We start from the raw sequence: 27,701 nt of genomic DNA, 5'->3' as shown, positions 1-27,701 counted from the left end.
CCTCCCCCTTCCCTCTGCTCCCACCTTTCCTCTACCTCCCTTTCCTTCTCTTCTCCTTCCTCCTCCCCCCGCTGTCTCCCCAAGGCCGGCCTTAGGGGTGGGCCACCTGGGCGACCGCCCGGGGTGCCATAATCAAGGGGGTGCTGTGCAGTAGTGCAGAGGTGCAGACTACCCATGTGGAGTCAAAAACTGCTCCTGGCTGGCAGGGGAGTGCTGCACTGGGGGCGGGGAGCACCCAGATTTCTCCCTGCTTCCTCCCAGGGGAGTAAGGGGGAGGCAAATGGTGATGCAACACAGCTACTGCTCACCCTCCTAAGGGGCAGTAAGGGGGGAAAACGAGGAGCAACACCAAGTGCTCTGGTGCATCCAGGTCACTTTCCCCATCTGGGCTGGGCTGCGGGTCCAGCATCAGGAGTTGCCGCTCTCTGCCTTCACCTCAGGCAGCCCAGGTGGGGAAAGTGACCTGGACGCAGGGAGCCCCCACGTCGCTCCCCGATTCCCCCCCCCCCCCCCAGCACCCCAGAGGAGCAGCGTTCCCGGGGGGAGTGAGCAGCAATGCCGGCTCTCCCAGCACCCAGAGCCCTTTCCCCACCTGGGCACCGGAGGGAGGTGCAGGGGTTCGGGGTGCAGGAGGGTGGGGAGCCCACAGGGGCAATGGGGGGGGGGACTCCGTGTCCACGAGGGCCAGGGCCACCAAAATACAAGCTCGCCCAGGGCCTCATTTTCCCCGTGCCTCCCCTTTCCCCCCATAGCACCCCCACCCTGACTGCTGCCCCCCGCCCCACGGCAGGACAGGCCCCGCCCCGCCCCCGTGGGCCGCCCTCAGCGGCTGCCCGTTGGCGAGGCCATTGGCGGGCGCGGCCGGCGGAGGCGGGCCCTTGGGGCCAGGGCGAGCCGGGGGCCGGCAGGGGGAGCCCGGCCGGCGGCGAGCAGAGGCGCCGCGGCACCGGGAGCAGGAGCCGGAGCCGGAGCCGGAGCAGGCCGGGTGCGGAGACAGCGCTGCCCAAGCCCCTGACAGCCCGAGGTAAGCGGGGCGCCGGGGGCGGGCCGGGAGGGGCTGTCAGTGACAGCGGCCCCCTCTGCCCGCGGGGCACCGAGGCTCCGCGGGCCGGGCCGATCCGATCCGTGCCCGGGTGCCCGGCCCAGGGGCAGGTAGCCCGGTGGGGAGGGGGCCAGGCTCGGAGAGGGACGGGGTGGGTGCTGGGCCGACGTGGCGAGGAAGGGGTCAGGCTTCTCTCTGGAAATGGGGGCCTGATCGCGGGTGGGGGGGACAGCCAGCCGCCCCCTCCCTCCCTTCCCCCCTCCGCCACTTCAACCATGAAGACCTTTTACCTTCGGTCTGTTTGCACGGTCCCCTTTGTCCCCTGAGTACACGGGGTTGTTATCTGACCTCTGTACTTTACCCCCCAGCAAGAGCTGCAGCTGTAAAACAAACCGCCCCTCACCCGGGCTGAAAGCCATGATCTGGCCTCCCTTAAAGCGGGCGCCTTAGCTCCAGAGTGGCATAGGGACACTTGCGCCCCTTGGGTTTTACAAACGGCCCGCATCTAGATTTGTTTTGCAGATGTCGATCGTGTCCCGGTGTCTGACATTCTCTCCCGGGGGTGGGTGAGGGTGCGGGGGCCTGTCAAGGCTGTCCCTGCTCAGGAACCGGCTGAGCGCAGGGTTTCTTTCTGCCGGTGGGAAGTGTACAGTGTGTTTGGTTTTTTCAAAAGGTGCACCTTTAAATGACTTCATTTTGAGTCGCTGTCGAGAGTATGATTTGTAAGTCTTTGGAAAATACAAAGTGACAGTTCATGGATTGCAAATGTAATATCCAATTACAGCTGCTTCATGACAAACAAAAGCTTCAGAGTGAGACTCTGTTGTTTAGCTTAGATCACTTTTACATTATACAGACCTAGTCTGAGTGGAAATGCTTTTGTTTCTTTGTATAACCTAAAGTGTGAATTTCAGCCAGTATAGTTATACCAGAATAACCTCTCCTGTGGACATTTCTTGTATGAGTGGCTTTTTTTGCTGGAGAGGTTAGTTATTTCACTCTAGAAGGGGTTTAAGCTAAACCAACAAAAAGCCAGTCTTCTTCCAGAATAAGATTGTGCAGGGAGTTATAATGGCATAGTTATACTGATATAACAGGTAAAACTTTCCCAGGCACACGAGATCCACAACCAAATTCTGATCTCAGACCTTGCCAGCACTGCGATTCCAGCCACTGACATAGCTGCACCATTGCACATTTCGTGGATGTGATTTGAACTGTGTAACTTGCAATAATGTAAATAGCAACTACACTATGCAATGAGCCTCTCCTAATGAAAGAGTGTTGGGAATGTCCAATCCAGGCCTCTTTGGCTTGGTGTGCGGGCTGAGGATATGAAAGGGGAGAGGATGTTGTTTTAAAGTCCATGCTCTGTGGCAAGAATGTGAGAAACCTGAAAGGGAGAGATCAGTGAAGTAACTGACTGTCAGAGGTGAGCTTCTTAATAGGATGGCCAAATCCCATGTGTAGATGTTCAAATCAGTGTTTAGGTGTCTACATGTTTTATTGTCTCTGTTTTACAGATGGGGGAACTGAGGCTCATACGCCATAGCCATACTAGGGAAAATGTTGTTAGTTAACATGTTTAAATGCATCTTTTAATTTTTTTTTCTACTGATGACAAAGGCTAGAGTGGGTAGCAGACAAACATTCAAAAATGATCACTTTTGGTTGCCTTATTCTGGGCTCACAAACTTTTCAAACGCCCCAAAATCAATGGCCTCTTTCTTGAAAGTGTTGGTCTAAATGAATTGCTAAAGTCACCCAGAGCCAGAAAAAGAACACAGAATCTTTTAACCGGTAATTCTGTGCCATAATCACAAGACCCTTCTCCCTCCTCGTCACTGAAAAAACATGTTTGAAAATTGGGCCTGGAGTACTTATGTGTGTGGGCTGAGCCTACTATGAGTCAGCCAAAGTTTTGTGAATGGCCATTTATATAGTGGCTTGTAATAAAAACTAGGCAACCATATCTAATATTGGCAAGGACGCTATCTTTGGATAGAATAAAAAATGTTTACCTTTAAAATGTTTCAGATTGGTTGTTATTCAAATTGATGTGTCCAGATGGGATTATTAGTAGCATAAGGCTGCAAATTATTGCCACTTCGGAAGGTGGGTTTTTAGAGGAAGTAAAAAAATGAAGCATGATCTAGTGGTTGAAGCACAAGACTGAATCAGGAGTTCTCTGTTCTGTTCCCAGCTCTGCCCCGGACTCTGTGTGACCTTGGGCAAGTCACTTACCCTCCCTGCCTCGCTTTCCCCATCTGTAAAACAGGTATGCTACACCTTTCCTACCTCAAAGCTTCTTGTGACGAAGAATGCAAAGCAATGTTTGTAAATGGCTCTGAGATCCTCAAATGAAAGCTGCTGTATCAATTATGAAATATTTATATTAATTATGCCATTACTTTCACATAAAAAAAGTCTAAAAATGGACTGGCTACATGAATGCTGAATAAGAATTACTAATGCAAAGAATTTTTACTGTCAGTAAGGATCAGTATTTACATATTAAGGCCCCAAATCTGCAAACACTTATGCTTGTGCATAACTTTACTCATGTGAGTCCATCCCATGGAATCCAGTGAAACTACTCATGTACATGAGGTTGTGCATGGGTATAAGTGTTTACAGGATCGGGGCCTTAAACATGAGTTTCCTGTATCTAAGTTGAGAACTTAAAATAGCTAATGAGAACTATGTTGCTGGATTGCGTTTGAGAAAAAATTGCCAAGTCATAGCTCTTGTGTAACCAGAAGTAGTAACCAAGCAATGGTAGCCATTTGAAAGTAGAGCATAAAGTGTTTGAATAGTGCCTTTTGTTGACAAGGATCAAGATGCAAATAGGAGCCATATAGAGTCTTGGTGGAAAATATTTTTAATGACCCTTGACTCCAATACTTTAGGAGTACTCTGTTTTCAGAAAACAGATCCGTTCCAGTACTTTAATCCCAAAAGTAAGACATTCAAGTTGTATTTGTATATCCTTGGCATTTCTGTACCAATGTGACATTTTACTCCTGGAGGGGAGAAAAAGAGCAGTGATGAGCTGATCTCTACTAAAATGGCTATGTATCACCAACCTTAAGCATTCAAAAATCGTGAGTCTTGTCCCTCAAAAATCATGAGATTGGCTTAGAAATCATGAGGGTTTTTTAACTAATAAATTTTGAACTCTCTTTATTTCCCTTCTGGATTTGGAGCCTTTGGGAGACACTTAAGGCACATTTTCAACCTTCTCTCCACAACCACGAGGATAGAAACGTACATGAAAGTTGAGATTGTCCCCTAATCAGAAGCATCCAGGAGCTGGGGCTTTAAGAAAAGTACCACATTTCAGGAGATTCACAATAAAATGAGTGTTTGCAACACTGCTAAAGGATTAGTGTTTGTAGGATTGGGACTTTTTTTTTCTGTTCATGTTATAAAAATGTGCATTGCTTAATACCGAGAGAGTTTAGTTTGTTTTTACATCTTATTTAGTTCAAGATGTCCAAAAAAATCCATGGAGGGTCTGTTGTGGAGATGCAAGGAGATGAAATGACTCGGGTGATTTGGGAACTGATTAAAGAAAAGCTGATTTTTCCATATGTGGATCTGGACCTGCACAGGTAACCATATATATGCATCTGATGAAGTGAGCTCTAGCTCACGAAAGCTTATGCTCAAATAAATTTGTTAGTCTCTAAGGTGCCACAAGTAGTCCTGTTCTTTTTACATATAGTGTATATGGCTGATTTACTGTTGTTGGGCATTGGTTTATATTTTTGTATATGTGGGGTTTATACCTTGTCAGAGAACTGGCTCCCATGAACGTCTCCCCTCCAGCACTCAGTGCTCCTCTGCTTGGTTTGCAAAATGATTGGTTCTGAAGACCACCAGGAAGGGCTCAGTCATCTACTGAAAGCTAGTGCTTTGTGGTGAGAAACCTGTTTGCCAAAATGTCTTCGCTATGACCTCATTCCTGCAAACACTTTCACTGACAGTCTCCTTGCACGGTGTACGCCCAGCAGTAAGTGGATTAAACTGTGCTGTGCCTCTTAGAAGGGACAGCACAGGAGTCAGAGCCCAGGTGTTCAGTTACCACCTTTGGCCCTCCTTAATTCTGGGCTGCTCTAGGTCTAGTGATGCCTCCAGTGTTAGAGCAGCATGCATAGCTGCCTGTATGCTTTATGCAGCCTAAATCAGCTGGAATTCAGAGCTTTTCAGCGATTTCTCCTTAACCCCCTGTCCCCAGCACATCCCTACACGGACAGCTTTACTGAATGATAGTATTGGGCTCCCATTGGCCTTATGCCAACATGGGGGAATTCCCCACAGGGCCTTTTTACCCATTTAGGCTGCTGGAGTGGTATAAAGGGGCTGTTGCAGGGAATGGAACAGGATTAAGCCGTGTTTGGATTAGTCTGTGACTGTTCACACTTCTCATCGTTTCATAAACTGTATCCATCCACCTTTGCTCACCTCCACAATAAAAATAGGAGCAAGTTTTTAAGAAAACAGGGAGGGGGAAAAAAATCACACCTATCGGAATGTGATGACACTGCCTACAAGACTGATTTTAGCAAAATAAAGAGCTATTCCTTCCCTTCCTATCCTCAGAGTAGTAGGTCAGAATTACAGTGGCAGCAGCAATGTTCATGGGTTTTTATTTTCCCAGTTGTATGGAGAGATCTTCAGTGATGTCAATCATTAGTCAAACCCACCGAGTCTGACCTTTTCCCTACTTACAAAGCGGTTTGCTTTTGTTCTGGAGACTCCACCTCCTACTTGCCCAAGATTTACTGCTTGCTGGTGCCAAGAGGAACTTACAGGAACCTAGCAGCTTACTGCACACACACGCTGTCTGGAGGAGTGTCCATTCTTAAAAAGTGGGGAAGAAGACTGAGACTGTCTTCCCAAGCACAGTGGATACATTAATGCCCTGTTTTACACGTAACTGATTATACTTTGAGGACAAATATGCAAAGCACAATTGTTCATAAAAACGGTCATGAGTATAGTAAACGTTTTCCCCTCCACTGTTTTAAAGAAATAAGTTCAGATGTACTTTTAAAGTGTAACCGTGTGCTGACTCCATCATCACTGGTATTATTGTTTGTGGAGTCCTGTTGGTGTGCTTAGTGTTATGTATTACGCAAAGAAAGCCACAGTCCCAGCCCCAAGAAGCTTGCAGTAAAAGGGTATAATTCACTCAGGGTTTATGCTGATTTGCACGCAGGCAGAGGGCCCCATAACGGAAAGTCCATCGGGGAAGGCTGAAACAATGCAAAACAGCCACAACTTCACTTGAGCTGCCAGGGTGATAGGTTGACAGAGATCATAAAGCAGGTGGGTACTAGCTGAGAATGGGGCATGGCCAAGGCAGCTGGGGATGCAGGCATCTATGTATCCTTGCAGCAGATGCTGTTGGCAGGGCTCCTACACAGCCTCAACCATAAACTAAAGCTACCCCTGCACCCTCACCTGCAGAAATCTTGAGGGAAGATACTGGTGTTAAGACCATCTACCTTCCCTTGTTTTGACTCCTGCTGGAGTGCAGGTTGGCTCAATGTAGATAACAGTAATGACAGAATTCTAGGACTGTGTGTGTGTTGTCCATTTTTATCATGTAGGACCATACGCATCTTAGACTGATCCATCTGGTGACTTTGATTATTGATTATTTTGGGGGGTTATTTGTAGCTATGACTTGGGCATGGAACATCGTGATGCGACCAATGACAAGGTGACAGTAGAAGCAGCAGAAGCGATAAGGAAGTACAATGTTGGCATCAAGTGTGCTACTATCACTCCGGATGAGAAGAGAGTGGAGGAGTTCAAGCTGAAGCAAATGTGGAAGTCTCCAAATGGGACAATTCGAAACATTCTGGGTGGCACAGTCTTCAGGGAGGCTATTATCTGCAAAAACATCCCCCGGCTGGTATCTGGATGGGTGAAACCCATCATCATTGGCCGTCACGCTTATGGGGACCAAGTGAGTTACTACTTTAGGGCCATTCTCTGTTTCTTTTTATCTGTACTTTATTTAGGTGAACACTCTTATCCCAGGGAACAGGTCTGGTACAAAACAGCATGTGCCCAATATGCATGTGATATCTCTTAAGGGCCATATTTTAGCTGCTTTTGCACAGATCCACGAGGGGGTGGAGATGCACTCATCATGCTCCTGCTTATTAGCTGGTCGATGACTGGAGCTACTGCAGTTCTACTAATATACAGAAGCCTATGCTGGAGGTAAAGTGCACTGTTTCTTATTAAAGAGTGTAGTAATTACCAACTGCCCCGAAGGCAAGCTTACTACTTTAGCCGTCTAGAGACAGAATGTCTCTAGCGACTGTTCCCAAGGCCCTCCTCCCACCCCACTGCAGCTATGACTGTATAAGAGACTCTACCACTAAATTTTTTCCTTCCTCTTGTCCCAGTGTTGTCAAATTGTCTGAAGTACTTCCAGGTAGCCCAACATCCAAATTACTTCTCCATTCTCCCTGTTTCCACCATGGGCAGCTTTTGTAGAGCCAGGTACTCATTTCATGCAAAAAAACAACCCGAAACCAACAAAACCCACTTGCTTGGTTACTTTCTAGATTGTGCCTGGGATGCATCCGATGAAGTGATCTGTAGCTCACGAAAGCTTATGCTCAGATAAATTTGTTAGTCTCTAAGGTGCCAAAAGTCCTCCTTTTCTTTTGACATTTTATTGTTTATTTGGACTTACAAATAACTCATGTCATTTGAGCACCTGATTTAAATTAAAAGTTTGACATCCTAGTGAAAAAGCATTTGTCCCTTCTTCGAGTGATTGTCCGCAGAGATTCCACTCTCGGTGCAGAAATGGTTGAGGGAGGGTTGAGTTTTGTTTTGTTCTGAAGCTATTCAAGTGAAACAAAATGGTGTGGAAGGCTGTGTGGTCCCGTGGGAAGGGTAGTGGACTGGAAGTCAGACCTGGGCTCTGTTCCCAGCCCTGCCACTCACCTGCTGTGTGATGTCAAGCAAGTCATAGCAGATTTGTACCTCAGTTTCCTCATTTGTAAAATGGGAATAATGATATAGATCTTCTTTGTAAAGTGCTTTGTAATCTATGGATGAGTGTTATAGAAGAGCTAGGTAAGTCATACGCTTACTTAAAATGCAGGGGACAGCCAAGTATCTAATTCCTAAGAGCAAAAAGAAATGGCCAAGCCCATACCTCACAAAAAAGAATAATTAGTATTATGTCTTTAAGAAATAAATCAAGAGCACTGAATAATTAAGTAGGCAGTGGAAATTACAGTAGGCTAGACAGTATGTTGATAAAGCAAAAGAAGTGGAAACTTGCCAGAGCAAGTGATTAAAGTGAAAGGAATAATAGATGGGAAGAGGTAAAGGAAAAACAGCAAGCCGTAGAGCTTGGGGAAGTTGCAGAAGATCTTAAGAACAGAACATTACTGATGTCAGCAAGGAAATGGTGAGAAGGCTCGAAGGCTGTAATGGAGAGTAGCCTGAAAAGAACCTAATGATGTTTACCCACAGCAATTTGGAAGATGATGATATTCGTTTTTTGTAGCTAAGTTTTACAGTCATGTGATTTTTTTTTTTTTTTTTTTTTTTTAGGGTGTGTGTTGCCTGCGTGGGCGGTTTTCTCCCATTTGCAAATCCCTGAGAATGATTGAGTGTTACTGTAGTTAGGCCTGTGTGGAATTCAGGTCTCAAGTGGAAGGCTAGACACTAGTCGCATAATTCACGGCCATTGACAAGATAATGTAGTTTGGTGCATAGTTGTGTTAATCCAATTATGAAATGGAATCAATAGAATTTCCCAGAATATCCCTTTTCCCCCTCCCCCACTGAATATTAATAACATTTTTAGAGGCATGCCACTTTAAAATGTCATCTACATCTGGAAAATGTCAGTTTCTGCATGTTTCAGCTCTTTTCGTGCATCTATTTCCACATTTTTCCTAGGAATGTGAATTGCTATTTGACCAAACAGGACTATTTCTCTTGCAGTTTACCTGTGTATTGGATGAAACTACTAAACTTAACTCTTCTGTCTTTTGTACAGTACAGAGCAACAGATTTTGTTGTACCTGGGCCTGGAAAAGTAGAGATGACTTACACACCAAAAGATGGCGGTAAACCAGTGACCTATCTGGTCCATAACTTTGAAGGTATGTATGGTGTCACAAAAGCTGTAATTGCAACTGGTATTTGGCATGATTCAAGTTGATGGGTGTGTCAAATTCGCGGCATGATACAGCAGCTATACTTTTATAGGCCTGTTTCATTTGTGTGGGAGGGGAGGAAAACTTTCCAGCGCTGAAAGTTAATTCAGTTTTGTTGGAAATCATAAAGCAAAGAAACACAATACAGAACACACATGCACACCAGACTTACCACTTCTCATGCATCTTGTGTGACACTTGGGCCACTGGTAGCTATGTCAGACACTGCCCTTCACTGATAACAGAGAGAGAAATTCTCACATCGCAAACTCACCACCATGCTTTGGACTAATTGGCTTTTTGACAGAATCTGCCGAAAACTGCTTGGAGAATGAACTACTTCTGTTACTCCTAGAGGAAATCCCCTCCCCAGAGATCAGGGCTGAGCCATGCTGGCAGGGTAGTGTGTGGGTTCCCAGCCCTGCTGCTGCATTCTAGATAAACAAAGCACTTTGTTCACCAAGGCAGTCAATCAAATGCCTTTCACCAGCACTACGCCATGCAGTTGTGTTGAACATGAAGTTTATGGTTATATGTGAATTATGTACAGATGTGCAAATTATCTTCTCTAAATTATTTTCATGAAAATGTTACACTTGAGGATGTACAAAACTTGGTAGCTATGAGACCCCTAGCCCTAAAAGTTCTTTGGAGGACCTTGTAGTCAATCCCATTCTGCTCTGTACGTCACTAAGCATGGCAGGCTGGGTGCCAATTTGGATGCTATGACTAATGGAGACTGGTGATTTGTATTCTTGGATCCTATTCCAACATACTTGGGTTTGGCTTCTTAACAACAGCCAATGTCATCTTAAAACAACTTGGCTTTTGTGACAAATAATCAAACCTGCTTCAGTCATGAAAAGGTCTGGCTGTTTCCTCAATTACCACCAGGTACCTCTGTAATAAGACTCAACTATTTCTGTCATTACCAGGAAAACACATAGGCAGTGGTTCAGTTATCTTACGAGGCACTCCTTCCAACATTATGTTTTGGGTTTCCAAATGAGGGATATCGTCATAAGAAAATTTACTGAAAAATACTGTGGCCAGTGAAACATTTCAAATTGGAATCAATCCTGCAGACCCAGGGAAACCTCTCATTTAAGCCAGTGGTAACTTGGCTTTGAAAATGATAGTGAAGGTCTAAGGCATTTGGATAAGAATGAGCCCATTTCAGGTTTCTCACTAAGGGCCCCAACCAACTCTTATTGAGGTCAACGCGAAGACTCTCCTAGAGTCAGTGGGAACTGCCTTATTGAAGTCGGTGGGATTTTGTCATTGACTTAATCAGGCCCAGGAACCTCAATCTTTTCATTTCGGTAATTGTCAACAGTAGGAAGACCATTCCAGTGTGTCTAGTTTCGATCAAACTCATGGCAGATACAACAGCCTCTAGTATATTTCACAATTCAAAGAAGAGGGAAGGGGCTGTGCATGCTGCTGTGAAGCCTAACCTTCTGTTCTTCTGACCAGACAAGATGACAGGAGAGTTTGGGGGAATTGTGTTTCCGTGGCTGACTGGCTCTGTACTTATTTTTAAATCCGTAGCTCCTGTTGTTCTCAGTAAAATCACCAGAGTTCTCTGTGATATAGTTGTTTCTGCTTCAAAGGGTGATTCCACTTCTATATGCCACACACAGTTTTATGTATGTACTTCAGACTAAATAGGAAATTAGGGAACGTTAATGTATCTTAGAATGCTAGCTTGGCCCACAAGCAGGTCTCTCCTTCCTCCTCCCAGGGTCCGTGCTGAGGAAGGGATTACAAACTGTGGAATGGAGGACATGCACAATTTCCCTCCTTTCCCCTCAGATATACACAGGCCGTGCACAACCTAGTCAGAACACTGTCCAAGGCTGTGTTGTCTCTTCACTATAGCCCTTATGGGGGTTCTACAAACAGGAGAGCCTTCCTTGCAGCCTGGTGACCATGAACCTGTTATCTCAGGGAGCCAGGAGAGGCTACACAGAGGTCCGAGCCAGTGAAGAGATGCAGGGCCTCCACAGATGGCAGTGAGTCCCGGGACCCACCAAGTACGGAGCTACTCCCACAGCCTTTGTCCACATTGCCAATGGTTAAACCACCACCTCAAAGAAGTAGGATCTCCCACAGCAATTTCCTCCCCAGAACCCTTTTCCATGGTTTGGGGTTTTTTTTTGTTTTTCTCCCCCTCTCTGAGTGGTGGTGATCTGGACCATAGTTAGGAGTCACTGAGGGAAACTACATCTGGCCTACAGCCATGTAAAAAGTTACTTAAGCTTAAAGATCCACCAGGAACCATGCCGAGATCCATGCCTCACAGCACTGAGAGAATTAGATAAATCATGCATGTGTGGGGGAAGAGTCCTATTGTTTGTAACTGAATTCCATCCTGTTATACTTCACAGTTTCTAGGACTGCATCAGGAAAGACAGACTGCCGAGGAGGATTCCAGCCTGCTGGCTGGGAATTCTATAGCATGCTGTCAGAAATGGGGTGGGATTTTTAGCCAGTGTTGTAGTTAATTCTTATTTACTGTTCTCTTTTCTCCCTTTGCTGATAGGCTGTGGTGGTGTAGCTATGGGAATGTATAACCTTGACCACTCCATCAGGGATTTTGCACACAGTTCTTTCCAGATGGCATTATCTAAAGGCTGGCCCCTGTACCTGAGCACCAAGAACACCATTCTGAAGAAATATGATGGACACTTTAAAGACATCTTTCAGGAGATCTATGAAAAGTAACTAGTACAGATTGTTACTTCCAGTTTTTCTCTTCCAGAGCATTTTTTCTGTAGTAGAAAGATGGTTCTCTTATTCTTTGTGAACCCCCACCGTCAATTCAGAGCCCAAACCTGTGAAGTGCTCAGCACCTCCTACGAAGTGCTTAGCACCCCCTGCTCTCATTGAAGCCAGGATGGGGCACTCAAGCATGTGCTTAAGGGCTCTCCTGAATCAAGGCTTTGGTGTCCATCTCCACTGGCATCTATTGATGATAAAAAGAAAGCTTTGGAGATTTGGATGGAGTCACAGAAAATCCCTGACGAATTGCTTTAGAACTTGAACCTCACTAATTTTTAGTAAAGCACTGCAAATCTCGTGTCTTTAAAATGTACATATGTATACTCTTAAATGGCCTATGTTATAAAGAGGGAATATGTCTAGATTTTGGTAAATTGTTGGTTGGCCTTTTTTAGAGAAAGTATCTTGTCCCACAGCTCTCCTCATTAACCAGGGAGGTCCTTGATTATTAGACTCCAATTGACCCCAGAAATAAGATCACACAAAATTCACTGTAAATTGGTGTCAGAAGCATGGAGCCATATTCTCCTCCCATTCACCAGTTTAATCCCTTTAAATGCAGCTGAGTTGCTGTTGATTTGTCTCAGTGTAAGAGAGAACACCATTGGGCCTACTGATTCTCAAAGCTGAATTCTTGAGACAAATTCTTTTAACAGTGTTTCCTCTAATTTATGTTTGCTCTTTGTCACATATTTGAGGAGCTCAGCCATTGGTTGTCTTCTCCCCTCCTCCTCCCACCTTTGACTGGTGACATGCCATCTTTATATGCATGCTTCATAAAAACCTATAAAACCAGGAGCAAAATGTATTATGTACATCCTGTCTTTTCAGGTGCTGTTCAAGGCACATAAACATCTTCATCTCAGCCCACAGGCTCTTTCCTCTCCCATTTCCTGATGGAAGTTAAGGATTTCAGCCTTTCACCTGTACGTTGCACTGACTAGAACTGTAATTGCCAGAAGCTACCTGGTGGTTTTCTTGTTTTTCAGAGAATACAGGCCCCAGTTTGAAGCCCAGAAGATCTGGTATGAGCATAGACTCATTGATGACATGGTGGCTCAAGCCCTGAAATCTGAAGGTGGCTTTATCTGGGCCTGTAAGAACTATGATGGTGATGTGCAGTCTGACTCTGTGGCACAAGGTATGACCTGTTACTGTTACCTAGGCTTAGCTCAGCAACGTGCTGGAACAGGAAGGCCACCAGCCTCACACGGAGCATATCATGCTACGTATCCGTGCGTATGCTTATCCTAGAGCCACTACTTTATCTCCGAACTGTTTGCAGTTCACAGACTCAAGACAACTAAGTATGAAATGCAAACTTAGCTTTTAAAAGGGACTCTCAATTGGCAGAGTACATCCATCTTCTATTTAGACTTCTCTGTTTGATGGCTGTTCCCGTACTACAACGACTAATAGCTCTAAACCCAAAGTGCTTGCACCCAATAGCTGGGATTTGGTCACCAAAATGCCTGCATGACTTAACCCAGGGCACAGTGGTGAAAGCTGAGCATGGAAAGGTCACCTGAGCAAATTGGCTCAATGCCCCATGAGCAAAAAAGAAATTGTAATGACATAAAAATGTAACCCAAATGCCAAGAGCCAGATAGATATTGATGTGAATAAAATTCATAGCTCTTGGTAAGAATCCTACACAAAGATGTGGCCTGTTGGCTTATGTGTGGCACTCGCAGGAAGAACGTCAGTTGAGTAGTGTTCTTTCTTTAGCACCATCAGCAAATTTTGCCTCACACAAAACTTAGAGGGATCCTTGTTCCTTGCCCCAAGAAGCTTCCAGTGACCCAGATCTCAGAGACCTGGAAGGTGAGAACGTGACATGAGCTCCCAGTTTTACATCCCCACAAGCTCCTTCCGTCAGAGGGCATGGCACCAGGAAAACAGGTTTTGTGTTTTTGTTTGTTTGTTTTGTTTTCCGTTTCCTCAGGCTCTCATCTGTGGCTCTGTCTGTGGGAAGGAGCACTCAAACCCAGTGTAAGAGCCTGATCCCATAAGTTTTAAGGTTCATGGAACACCTGTTCCATGCACTGGGACTTTGCATGTTGGGACCCTACATGCTGAAGAATGTAGGGGAAGGAAGAATGGCCTCTGCCCCCTGTGGTCAGGGCTGGATTAACCCATCACTGGACCCTAAGCAAACATACATTTCTCCTGGCCCAGTGCAGAGGGGAGGCTCTGGTAGGGTGACCAGGGTGTCCCAGTTTTAAAGGGACAGTCCTGACATTCAGGGTTTTGTCTTATATAGGAGCCTATTACCCCCTACCCCCGTCCCGATTTTTCACATCGGCTGTCTGGTCACCCTTGGCACTGGAGGGTAGGACTGGAGAGAGCCCACTCACCCCACCATGGCAGTTTCTGTCCCGTGGGGTTGGGCCCTGCTCCAGGCATTGTGACCTGGTGCATGAGGTTACAGCACAACTCAGGTTCGGTCCGGTTGCCCCTCTGTCATGACAGGGGCGGAGTGAGACGGCTGGGCCAAACCTGACTGATGCTGCACCAGGTCGCAATGTGGTCACAACGTGCAATGTCCGGAATGGGGAGCCAGGCCTAGACCTGTGGGACAGGAACCACTGCTGCAGAGTGAGAGCGGGGTGGACTTGCATTCTCCTCTGCCCCTGGGGTCTCCCCTCCATGCTAGGCCAGGATTAGGGTTGTGGTGCCAGGGTGAAGGGTGGTTGGTGCCCCCTTGGTGGGGCAAGGCATTGGAGGAGGAGGACACTGGCCTATGATTGTAACCCTCTGCCCCCACAAATTTGGGTCCTAGGCATGTGCTTGGTTTGCCTGTGCATCAATCCAGCCATACATGTGGCTAAGGCAGAGGACAGGAAGTCAAGAGACTATAGTTCTATCAGTGCCCCTGGGTCCATGTGACATTAGGCAAGCCCTTCAGTCTTTATTCCTCTCTAAATCGGGGAGGAGAATAATACTCGCCTAGCACACAGAGGTTGCAAAGCAGAACTCATCCATGTTTCGGAAGTGGCTTGAGATCCTCCCAAGGAGATGGCATGTAAAATCAGAGTCTTATTATGTTAGACAGGTCTTTAGCTGGTGTACGCAAGTGTAGTGCATTGAAATTCCTAGACCATGTCACTTGACACCAGTGGAGGACCTGGCCCAGATTACCCCAGATGATCAGGTGTGGCGTAGAACAGAAACTTAAATCTCTGTACAGGAGCAAGTTTCTCCTCCCACCCCCAAAGCCCTTTTTCTGATGGAACCTTTCTGTAGGAATGGAGATGACCATGACAAGATAAATGTGGGGAATGAGTAGGGTGATCATATTTCCCAAAGGGAAAACAGGACACCACGTGGGGCTGGCCCAAGCCACTTGCCTGAGCCCTGCCCACCGCACTTGGGGCTGGCCTGTGCCTGGCCCCACTCTACTCCACACACAGGGCTGACCCAAGTTGCTGGCCTGAGCCCTGCCTCTCCCACATCTAGGGCTTTTGCCAAGCCCAGCCTGCTCCCCGTGTGGGGCTGGCATCATTCCTTGCCTGAGCCCTGTTCCCTCACCCCCGCCCCGCCCACGCGGCTGGCGTCGCTGCTTCCCCAAACCCTGCCTGCCCCCACACAGCTGGCATCGCTGCTTGCGCAAACACTGTTTCCCCTCCTCACAGGGTGGCATCGCTGCTCACCCCCCGCACGTTCCTCTGCGCCCCACTAGGAGTGCACGCCCCACTTTCTTGGCAAAAATGAGCAATTGTCCCATTTGCTCCTGCCAGCTGATGATCAATTGGCAAGAGCAAACAGGACAAATGCCCAATTTTGCCAAAAAAAGTCATCACAGCTGGGACATGGCTTAAAAAAGGGACTGTCCCGCTCAAAACAGGACGTGCGGTCACCTTAGGAATAAGGATTGACAGCAAAATACATGAACAGATAAGAAGTAGGGCAGCGGAGCTGGGAAGCGGGGCAGGAGGAGTGCGCCACAATGGAAATATTGTGGGGGCTCTGCCCCCATGTAAACTCGCACACGCTGGGGTGGGGGAAGACAAGAGCAGGATCCACTGGGGCTGGAGCAGCTGCAGCAGAGCCCAGGATTGAGCCAGGAAGCAGGACTCAGAGGGACTGGAACGGGCCTGGGAGCAGGTAGGAACCCAGCCTGGACCTGGCTCCCCACATCTCCCCCAGCCAAGTCTCCCTGCCTCCCCTCATTTCCTTCACTCCTATCTCTGCACCCTCCCCCCTCCCCCCAATAAGGAAATCTTCCGTTCCTCCCACTGCAGCTAGCTTTTCCGAGGCTCATTGCTTTTTTTCCCCTAGGAGAAATCTCTCTCTTGGGAGAACTGAATTTCTCCTCTTGTTGGGACCAGCAAGTGTGAAATGAAATGCAAAATCCAATTGCTAAACAGCCCTGCTGCTCCCATCCCTTTCCCATGCTGCCTTGCAGTTTTGGGTGACTCTTATTTCAGAGCTTTGGGAGTCAATGGGAGAGGAGAGGTGCTCGCAGACTATGAGCTCATTGGTAGTAAAAAAGTGGCTGGCTATGGTGAATATGTATTTGCTTGAAACGGGGCAAAATGTCTGCAGTTTTCTAGTGGCTTTGGTGAATAACTTTTATTATTCAGACACTTGGGAGCAGCTTCCTAAGTCAGAACTGAACAAGTGGGTGTTTTAGTATTTAATGTCTGGCTGGTATTCAGGAATACTGTGTCTGTTTGGCTTCCCTTGTGGCTTGGCAGAGTGGTGTAGCTTTAGCACGTCAGGGTTTTCAGAGGAAGACTTGACCCATTCGATTATAACCTGCAGGGTATGGTTCTCTGGGGATGATGACCAGCGTACTGATCTGCCCAGATGGCAAGACAGTGGAAGCAGAAGCTGCTCATGGCACAGTGACACGTCACTATCGCTTGCATCAGAAGGGTGAAGAAACTTCCACTAATCCCATTGGTAAGATGCCTCGGGCTTCTCTGACTGATTGCTACATGTAAGAAGGAGTTAAAACTGAGAACACCCGCATTGTTGTTTCTGCAAATTCCTGCATCACAGAATACCACCCATGTTAGTTGTGTGATAATTTGTGCATCTGATGTGGTACTTCCGCAGTGTACAGTACAAGCAGCTTGGAACTGACTGGATGGGAGCAATGAATCATATACACAATCTCATCTATGAGGTGTTCTGACATCCCTGCATTAATGGTCTAGTAATGGCACCACTGGGTTGTTTTACTTTCAAATAAAATAGCTATACACAGCTGATAAGCAGAAGTGAGCAGAGTGTAGGTTTGTCTATGTGAACGCTTAGTTCACAGCAAGCCGGGATGTAAATCTACCCTGTGCATGTGGACCCTGGTGTTATGCTCGAAAGAGTTTCCTCGTGTGCTTTATTCTACTCCTGTGTAGTTTAAACACACTAGCAATGTTTAGTGCAGGGCAGCAGGGTCCACATGGGCACTTAGCACGTGGCAGGCTCCTGCAGGATAGATTCACTCCCCAGCTGGCCGCGCACTACGTGTGTGTATCAACAAGCCCTATAAAATCATGCTGAAACATCATCTGCACTTGCCCGGAGAATGAGTGTAACGTGTTCTGGGGACGTAATCCGATTCCAGCTTGCATGGTATTTAATAACTTTGTTTTTATAAGTTTTAACTGCATGTAGCTCTTCGTATTGGCCTGTGTTCATCTCCATCCTGTGCCAGGGAGAGGAGCGAAAGAGATACTGGAGCATGAAAAAAATCCGGAATAGCACACGGGGCTGCTTTAAAAAACAAAGGCGAGACAGTGACATGAAGTCACTCCGGTTCGCACTCCAGATTTCCCCTGAACATGCAGCGTTTCTCATTAACCTTCAGCAGTTGTTCCATTTCTTACTTGGGGGATTTCGTACTTGTTTGTTGTTTGTTACAGTGCTGCCTCATCTTATTGTTTCAGCAGTACAATTATACTCGCTTTCCCTTTAGCCTCCATTTTTGCCTGGACTAGAGGACTAGCTCACAGAGCTAAATTGGATAACAACGCTGACCTCAAGAGCTTTGCCACTGCCTTGGAAGAGGTCTGTGTAGAGACTATAGAGGCTGGCTTCATGACAAAGGACTTAGCTGCTTGCATTAAAGGTTTACCTAAGTAAGTATGCGGTATCTGCAGTGCCCTTAAACTGGTCCATGGCATTGCTGGTAAAGTCTGTAGTGACCAGTAGTGCATGGCTGGTTGGTGGGGGGTAGGTTTAAAACCACTGTTTACTATTATTTGTATTACTGTAACAGCTAGGAGCCCCCATCATGGACCAGGCCCCCTTTATGCTAGGTGCTGTACAAGCACAGAATAATCAGAGTAGCTGGCTCTTACATAGATCTCAAAGCACTGCACAAAGGAGGTCAGCATCATTAGCCCTATTTTACAGACTGAGAGACTGAAGGTCAGAGTGCTGAAGTGGTTTGCGTATGGTCAAGAGACAGTCCCTGTCCCCAAGAGCTTACAATCTAAGTAGCTCAATCCATTCTGTCTGGCCAATGGTGTAAGAGCCTAGGCTGACCGGAACAGACTGCGAGACAGTTGCCGTGGAACAACTGTCTTACGGTGACACTTGCTTTTATTAAATACAAGTGTGAACTGCACTAGTATGAAGGCTCGGGTTCTACACCTCCTAAAACCTACAGACAATTCATCTACAGAATTCTGACCATTCTCTCCTTCACGTGGTGAACTAGATCTTTTGTTAAGGGTGTCGGGATGGCCTTGCATACCATTTGAGCTGCAAATACAGTTACAAAGTGAGGCACGTAAAAAAGGGCCAGTCAGATCCCTCATCATGTCCATCTACTGTCTTCACATTCTAGTACAGAACTAAGCCCAATGTGAGTTGGTCCTGTATTAACCTGTTAACAAGGGATTGAAGAGAATTGTGCATTGTATAGTTCAAAACTGACTCTACAATCTCTTGGGCAGGCCACTGTATTTACACTCTCCCTATCAACTGTAATATGTGGCCCAAGCCTCCACATACCTGATGCAAATAGAGCCAGTCTTGCAACTTTTCCAAGGATGGGTGAGAATTGCCTGTAGGCGGGAGGGGCATGTTGTTTTACTGGCAAAGCAACTAATATACACGTTCTCATTATAAATCAGTTAGTGGAGAGTGCCATATAGCCTAAGACCAGTAGCAACAACAAAACAGGTAAAAGGGAAAGCAGTCCTGCTGTTAATCCTAGGCAGAGGTTGTTTTAATAGTCTAAGCACTAGGTATGGCATACGTAAACAGGAGCTGCAGGTTCAAATCTGGGGGAGAGCAACTCAGTCCTTTCTGAGGTAGATACAATATGAAAGTCTTTCAGAGTAGCAGCCGTGTTAGTCTGTATTCGCAAAAAGAAAAGGAGGACTTGTGGCACCTTAGAGACTAACCAATTTATTTGAACATAAGCTTTCGTGAGCTACAGCTCACTTCATCGGAGGCATTCAGTGGAAAATACAGAAGATGTTTGTTTTTATACACACAAATCATGAAAAAATGGGTGTTGATCACTACAAAAGGTTTTCTCTCCCCCCACCCCACTCTCCTGCTGGTAATAGCTTATCTAAAGTGATCACTCTCCTTACAATGTGTATGATATGGCCCACCTTGATTATCATACACATTGTAAGGAGAGTGATCGACACCCATTTTTTCATGATTTGTGTGTATAAAAACAAACATCTTCTGTATTTTCCACTGAATGCCTCCGATGAAGTGAGCTGTAGCTCACAAAAGCTTATGCTCAAATAAATTGGTTAGTCTCTAAGGTGCCACAAGTCCTCCTTTTCTTTTTATGAAAGTCTTGTAGATGAGACCTTAAGTGATGTCTTGTCTGCTCTGGGGATCTAGAAGACCCCTGGGACTTTTCATAGGAGAAAAGTCTTCTCTTTTTTGTCCAAACATTTCCCCCTTCCCTTACTGTTGGCACCCAGCATAGTACACTGTTATCTGCATGTCTGCTGCATTCCTGCAGTGGCTTCATTTCAGTGCTGCTGGCTACATAGCTGATCCTTCTGGCTGAAAGGTGCTGATGGGGGTTTTACACTCTCCTAATGCGACAGTAAGCTCTTTTAGAGACTGTTGAAGCATGGTTACTTCTGGGTTTTGTTTTACATGAATTCTGAATGCAGCTGCAGCCACAGTCTGTCCAGGAGGGTGCTCCTCACCCCCGGCCCTCCGGACCGTATCAGGCCCCTGCCCCACAAAACCCCAGTCCTCTCCCATCTGTAACCTGAGCCGGTTGTGGACTTGCAGTTGGTTAGTTTCTGAACCATGCTTAAAGAACAGCTGTACACGCTCATGCTCCACACATTCCATTTCCTCACCCTCATGTCCTGCCCTGACACCAAGTGGCAAGACCTTTTACCACCTGTGGAGGGTGAGGATCCCTGGTGGACCAGCCTGTGTTCCACCTTGGTCCCACAGCAGACTGGGGATATAAGCTGGCTGTTCCTTCATGGAGCCATGAGCACGGCCGTGTACCTGGCATGGTTCACCTCCCTCCTTGACACCTGTCCATTTTGTGGCATCGGGGAGAACCTGGTGCTCATCTACATCTTCTCCTTAGGTTTGGCTGCCCTTTTCCCCGCATCTCCTGATTTATGCATGCCCTATCCTGGCCCCACTAAGTCAAGAGATCTCCTCATCAACCTCCTCTTAGCACTGACCAAGGTGGCCATCTATATAACCAGGAGGAGGATGCTGGATGGGAAGTTGCTTTGCAATTGTGGGGTCTATTTCCACTCCTTGCTTCGATCACACATCCGGGCAGAGTTCCTCTGGGCTGTGTCCACTGGCTCCCTAGACACCTTGAAGGAGTAGTGGGTGCTGTCTAGGGTTCTCTGCTTGGTGTCCCCTTCTGGATTCCAGATTTTGGCTCTAACACCTCACTCTTGTCCCAGTTTTTCATTTGTTCTCCCCCAAACTTGCTTGAGCCCTGGGCTCAGTAGCTCCTCCCCTTAGGCTGAGGGAGGGGCCTTGCCCCCCAGAACACAATAGGTGTTGTTGCCTAGCTCTCTGTCACACTCCCCTTCATATTGCAAGGGCCCTTGCACAGAAGTAACCTTCACGCTATAAGTTGATCAGTGTTTTATACAACTTCTTCAGTAGCATTATAACTCAAAGCCTGAAGAGCATTTTTCCCTTTCCGCTTGGCAGCATCAGTGCCTTAAGGTGGCTGTTTGGTGTGTTTTTCCCTCTGCAGCGTGAAGCGTTCTGATTACTTGAATACCTTTGAGTTCATGGAGAAGCTTGCTGAAAACTTGAGCCTGAAACTAACCTCGCAGCCCAAACTGTAAGTTCAGCCGTCAGGAAGCGCTCTGCAGAGAAGCCCGCCTCTGTCCGATGACTGGCTTACACTGCGGTGTGTAACATTTCGCAGTGCTGGGAGAATTGACATGTTCACCTTTTTTTAAATGAAACCTGTTTAAAAACCTGTTTTAACTCATTAACTGCGGGGGTGGGGGGTCTATTTCGCCAGCCATCTGAATGTGGTAGGACACCTAACAACATTCAAATCAGGCCAGGGCTTCCCTCCTTGATTTATCCCTCACTACTGCCTCTTCCCCCACCCCCCCCCCACCCCCTTCTGCCTCACTTCAAAACCAGAGGATGATGCATGAGTGGTAACCTACTGTACAGCCACTGGCAACCTACAGTACAACAGACGTAGAAACTGGAACAGTCCTCTCCTCTCCCGCATCATCCACTGACTGTGTACAGTAAACTCCATCTTTTCAATAGTCTGCCTTATGAATGCATTAAACCAACTTCCTTGATAATGGCAGCCAGAGCACAGTAGCCTGGTGATGAGGGGTTACTTGAATCAGAGCTATAGCAAAGAGAGCGCCCTTAATGAATGCTGGAAGCTTGTTTCAGTTCCCTAGGGTGAACGGCTACTAAACCCATGATGTAGTGGGATGGGGGGGGGGAAATATGCTCTGTATTTCATTATACAACCTTCTTACTATATGGGAGGCATGGGCACTGGTAGGAGGTAACAATTCCTATGTATTTCATAAAGGTGCAATTACTCAAGCTGCTTTCTTCAGGCAGCTGAATGCTTCTCATTCAATCTCCTATATCGTTGTGACACTTCAATGTTCAGCATTATGGTCTATTGTGAAACACTATTCCAGCCATGGTTTGTTTTTTCCCCTTGAAGGGTATTTGTTCGGACTAAAATAAAACCAGAACTAACATTCTCTTGTCTCTTCTCTCTCGCGTCTGTGTGTGTAAAACAGAACTATCCAAAATAAATCTGTTCAACTGCAGTTTGGGGTGGGGAGTCCCAGGAGGGGGCAGTCAGGAGACAAGGAGCAGGGGGGTTGGATGGGTGAGGGGTTCAGAGGGGGGCAGATAGGGAGCCGGGCCAGGCTGTTTGGGGAGGCACAGCTTTCCCTACCTAGCCCTCCATACGGTTTCACACCCCGACGTGGCCCTCAGGCCAAAAAGTTGGCTCACCCCTGCACTACGCAATGTAATATAGCTGAAGCCCTACCCAGCTCCTTCTTTACCTATGACCTAGTTACATACAAACACACAATTTCATCACGCCTACAGGGCGCCCAGCCTGACTGCTGCTTGCTACCACCCACCTCTCTTAGGCTCTGTGGCCTTTGCTGATAATCTCCTGGTGACAGTGGGAAGCCCCAGAGAGGTCAGTGGAGCAATGGAATATAGTTAAGAAATTGCCTGCCAATGAGAGCTATTAGTCTGCGAAATAATTTGCCATGGAATGTGCTGGGAGCCCCACCCATTCCACATTTAACTCCCTACTGGACACGACACTTGAAGATGTGCAATATGGAACAATCCTGCACTGGCTGGGGAATGGGCTAGATTACCTTGTAGTTCCCCCCTCGCCTACCAAAACCTCTGGATTCTATGACCATGGCTGTGGAAGTTGGGAGGTAACGTGAGGGGTTGGAGTAGAGACCCCAAAAGTACAGATTTCCATGTGGCCACATAGGCACAAAGTTCCCAGGCTTAGATGATGGGTCATTTTTACAGTGCAGAAAAGCAGTAGGCATCTTACAGAACAAACAGGTGGTATTGTACCCTCTAATAGCAGATGTGACATTATGAGCAGTAATAGCAAACAATAGGAAGAGGATGGGACGAGGAAGACGGAGAATTATAGCAATGCGATCATGCAGTCATTCGTTTTAGGCATGTGCACAGCTTGCTGGCTCAGTTCTGTGGGATTCTGAATTGCTTCATTTGTGGGCATTGCAGAAGACCCTTGAAGGGATTTGAATGGTAGATGTGTAGAGAGTGGGTACAGTAGGTTTGGGAAAGGAGATTCAAATCTGGTCTGCAAACCCCAAATTTTCTCTAGAATACAAAACTTGCATTTTTGTAGGAGACTAAAGCACCCACCAGTGTCTGTCCTTGTAAACTGAAACAATATATGCGATACGCCCTGTTTCTCTGACGTCTTCAGCAGTTAAATGTAAGCAAGAATAGTAAAACAGACTTTGTACCCAACAACGCAACATAATGGCAACTATAAAAACAGAAGGGACTAGATTATGACTTTAGTTACATCAGCGTAAATCCTGTTGACCAACCTAACAGGCTCAGAAGCCAGCCAAACAGACACTCAAAGTCTGGAGCCAAACCTATGCTCAAAGAACTGGTTAAGAAAGTGAATTAATTTAATATAGGCAGTGGGGATGCTCAATTCTAAATTTGACCAGCTAGTAGCATAGTCCAGGTTAATCTAGAGAGCAGCATTGACATTATGAAGTGCCACCAATTTGAAACGTGGCTCTCGAACCTGCTAGTTAAGCGTATCTAGGGCCAGTTATAGGAGTGCACGGCCTATTCCAAAGTGCATTACAGAGCTGGGTTCATTTCAGCTCACGTAACCGCTATTTAGGGGCTCCTCACTACATACGCGCTAAGCCATTGCAAGAGAAACACAGGAAAATGTTTAAATCAGAACTCGTCGTACCACCTGTTTCCAGCCTGGTTCATGAAACATTAGCAGCCCCCTGCTGCAGGTGGGAGGGTCACACAAAGATCAAGTTCAACAGCCTGCCTAGACAAACACCAATAGTAGGAACACTCCTAGCAGCGCCACCGTGCAGCCAAGCAACTCACAGTAAAAGGACAAGAAATCAAATACACTTTACAGGCCAGGTAGCGTTAATGTTGAGACACTAAAATGCCCATGCCTAGGGCCCCAGCTCCTGGAGTCATGTGATGAGCACAGAATCTTAGCTTTCATTTAAAAACATTATCCCACTTGGTTATGATTAAAACCTCGAAAACGTGGCCCAAACGTGACTGATGCAGTAATATCTGCCTGAGTCTGCAGACAGCCTGAGACAACCGCTGAGGGGTGAACTGCCCAGGGTGTTAATATCACCACCACCCCTCACCACCACCATCCGAGCAAGGTGGGGCTCTGTGTAGCAAGCCCAGCCACTCCCTCACCTATTTCTTGGCCACAGTGGTCAGCATTGGGAGTCCCTGTAGCCACTCATGCAGGGGAGAAGCAGCAACCCCCTGCAGCTCCACGCAGAATGCTGGTGATGGGAGAAAGTGGGCCCCCTTCTACTGCCACATAAGGTGAGGGATGGCCCACAGCAGAGTGGGCCAAGCACCCACGGCTCCCCTCTGTCCTCCATTAGATCTGGTGGTGCTCAGCTCTTCTGAAAATCCAGCCCAAGGTACTGAAACCCCTGCTGAGGCTCCAGCAGAAGAGAGGAAGGTCAAACCCAGCAGCACCAGTTCCCCAAAGCCCAGCAGACTAGCCCCTGGGGCATTACCACCGAGGGTACGGCTTCACTGCAAGGGTAGCCAGGGTCTAGCAGCCACGTTGCAAAGCCCTACCTGACTTACTGCATGCTCACCAGTGCTGCAATCCCGTGTGTCATTAGGGACATCCCATGGTTCTTAGCGCTGCAGGAAACTGAGCTGCTGAAGGATTCCTGCCCAGTGAATTATGGGAGAACTTGTCTGTCCTTCTGAGCACACAGGGGGAATTATGGGAAGGTACTGGAGCTTTAGTCATATTGGAATGGTTGAACCTGGGGTCTCACTGCAATGTGTGTGGGTTACACACCCAACTGTGGGCAACACTCTGGCTTTAGCCTGTAGCCTAGGGCAGGTCAGGTAGCCCAGGTTGAAAGAACCACCACCACGCTCATGTCAGAGGTTTGTGTGTGTGGACAATACCTGAGTCAGAGCTCAGGTTAACTCTGCAGTGAAGAAAGTCCTGAGAAACCAGGAAACTCAAGGGCAATCACACTCTATGTTGTCTACTGGGCAACGTGAAACCCAGGGGTGAGTCTGAATGACTCACTCAAGGCTGTATTGTCCAAAATCTGTGACTGCTTTCCAAGCGTGCATGCTGGAATCACAGCCAGTGACAGGAATCAGAGCAATACATTTGGAAAAATGCTTTAGTAGCACAGAGCACAACGTTACATCCACAGGTTCTGCCCCACAGGGCTGAGCAAAGGAAAATGGGCCACGTTTCAAAACTGGCCGTTGACCATCCTGTGTATGCTCAGCAAAACAGATGCAATACAGTGCTTTAAAAGAAAATCAGAGCCAAAAATACTAGAATGACTGCTGTCCCAAGATCAAGGCTCGGATTGCATTTTGGTGATAAAGTAACCCCGAGTTAGTGCAACTTAAGTACAGTGGAGGGTTTAATACATAGAAATCACAGTATTGCACACATAAGTGAACACAGGGCCCACAATTAGCTTTACTCCCACTCTCGCTCTCCGAGATATATATAATTTATTAGATACGATCCGTGCTCATGTTTTGGGGTTTTTTTTAAATCTCATGCAAAAACTGGAGTCCGTGGCCCAGAGTCTCAACTGGTGCCAGGTGAAGTACTGTAGCTCCGTTGAAATAAGTGAAGCACGACAATGTAGGCAAGCTGAGAATCTAGCCCTGTGGTCTCAGATAAAGAGAAGGGAGAGTGGAAGTGTGAGCATTGTTCCCAGTAAACCCCCAAGTGAGATACTATGGGGAAGAACATCTCTCCTAGAAGACAGCATTCGCCCAGCACATCCACAGAAACTCAGCCCAAGACACTTGACCCTGACTCAGATCACTCGACTGATTAAAAAAAATGTCCTGTTTACTTCTGCTTTTTTATGCTTTTCTTACAAAGATTAAACTACTGTACTTCACAGAATTCTATGAGAAGGAAGCAAATGACACTAGAGATGAGTGCCTCTTACAGTGTGTGTCCCAAAGACAGAAGAAAAGTTAATATTTTTTTAAATATAAAGCCATACTATTTAAATTCATTCCCCCACCACAAGGTCACAAGCAGTGATTATACCATATTGACTATTAACAGCCAGGGGTTTGATTTTGGAGAAGCATGTGGTCAATCATTTACTTCAGACAGAATTTTTGTTTTGTTTTCGTCCTCTATTTTGCCCAGATCTGCTCAAAGATTTTAGAGAGTCACATGACCTCAATCTGGGAGGTAGTTTTGCTGGAGAGCTGCAAACTGGCTTTTCTAGAAGCCGACGTCCGACTGAGCCCATAGCCCTACAGCAGGGACTGTAGTAAGTGTTGCAATGACATTGAGGCACTATTAATAGGGTCCATTTAAACTTATTTTTCCTTATATTTAAGCTATTTCTTCCCTTCTGGAGTGTTGTTTGTGACTATCCGTTAGAGAGCAGACAGTGGAGTCTGGAAAGGTAAGACTAACAAGTACAAAGTTCATTGGTCGCAGTTACACAGATGGTGTCAGAGAGGCAGGAATTGGGCCCATGTTTGCATTGGGGTAACTCCACTGACTTCAGCGTGATAAGGAACCATGTAACAAAGTGAAGAATCGGGCCCAGTTTAGTCTGCTGACTTGCTAAAAACAGCTGGTGACCTTTGGTTTGTTTTTTTTGTAAGCAGTTAACCCAGCCCAACCTTGTTTGATGTTCCCGATAAACTCCTCTGCTCTGAACACCCCATTCTCAAAGACAGGGAGAGGTTCCCAGCTAGTGTTTGAGTCAAAGCAGCAGAGCATTGACTTATACAAGGAGGACTCAAGGACGACGAAGGGTTTGATGGTTTTGCAGAGTGGAGACATGGGGCACAAAAACCACACAGAAAAACTATACCATTTTGGTGCACCAAACTGGGGTAAACAAGCCCTAGGGCAAAACTGGTGGGAAGACTAAAGCAGCAGGGCTTATATTATCTCTATGGTTTAAAAAAATCCATATATCTCAGACATACAGCAACAGAGGATGTATGAAAGGCCTGATCCAACAACCACGGAAGTCAATGGAAACTCATCATCTTTAAGGGATGCTGCAGTGCTTTACCCAGATAGCTCTTTTACTTATTATTGCACAAGTGCAGAACTCCTTCCAAGTCACTCCCTCCAGCGGGCTGGATTTAATGACCTCTCAAGGTACCTTACAGCCCTACATTTCTGTGATTCTATGACAAAACACTGGATTCTAAATATACAGGAAACCTTCCCATTGGAGAAGACATGCCAGAAAGCAAGATTGACGAGCTGTGGAGTTGGAACAAATCTGGCCCAATGCTCATTGATCATCTTAATAGAACTTACTCCCATCAAGAACTACAGCCCCTACAGGGATGTGTAATTGCAGGGGCAAACGAACAACCTGTCCACATCTTCCCAGGTCCCATCACCTTCCTCCATTGCCCCATCCCCGCCCTGGAATGGCTCCCAGTGCAGG

The 27,701-nt window shown here is 46.7% G+C and overlaps 1 protein-coding gene across 3 annotated transcripts; it reads left to right on the top strand.

Annotated features, from left to right (window-relative positions):
- The first annotated feature begins 901 nt into the window (after window positions 1-901).
- On the top strand, window positions 902-22,208 carry IDH1 (isocitrate dehydrogenase (NADP(+)) 1). 3 transcript variants are annotated; one of them, XM_077829393.1, is made up of 11 exons: window positions 906-1,024; window positions 3,246-3,320; window positions 4,529-4,656; window positions 6,731-7,022; window positions 9,090-9,195; window positions 11,795-11,972; window positions 13,023-13,174; window positions 13,822-13,857; window positions 16,801-16,941; window positions 17,957-18,119; window positions 21,209-22,208. In XM_077829393.1, the coding sequence occupies exons 3-11, from the start codon at window positions 4,535-4,537 to the stop codon at window positions 21,300-21,302; spliced, it is 1,284 nt and encodes a 427-aa protein (XP_077685519.1). In that variant the 5' UTR covers window positions 906-1,024; window positions 3,246-3,320; window positions 4,529-4,534; the 3' UTR covers window positions 21,303-22,208. The 3 variants fall into 3 exon arrangements, with proteins under 3 accessions (XP_077685518.1, XP_077685521.1, XP_077685519.1); XM_077829392.1 differs by lacking the exon at window positions 3,246-3,320 and having other exon boundaries at window positions 902-1,024; XM_077829395.1 differs by lacking the exons at window positions 3,246-3,320; window positions 13,822-13,857 and having other exon boundaries at window positions 902-1,024.
- The last annotated feature ends 5,493 nt before the right edge of the window (window positions 22,209-27,701 follow it).

This window comes from Eretmochelys imbricata, chromosome 11 (genome assembly GCF_965152235.1).
Source record: "Eretmochelys imbricata isolate rEreImb1 chromosome 11, rEreImb1.hap1, whole genome shotgun sequence".
Classification (NCBI taxonomy): Eukaryota; Metazoa; Chordata; order Testudines; family Cheloniidae; genus Eretmochelys; species Eretmochelys imbricata.
Note: the sequence above shows the minus strand (reverse complement) of the source record. Positions and strands in the feature narration are given on the sequence as shown.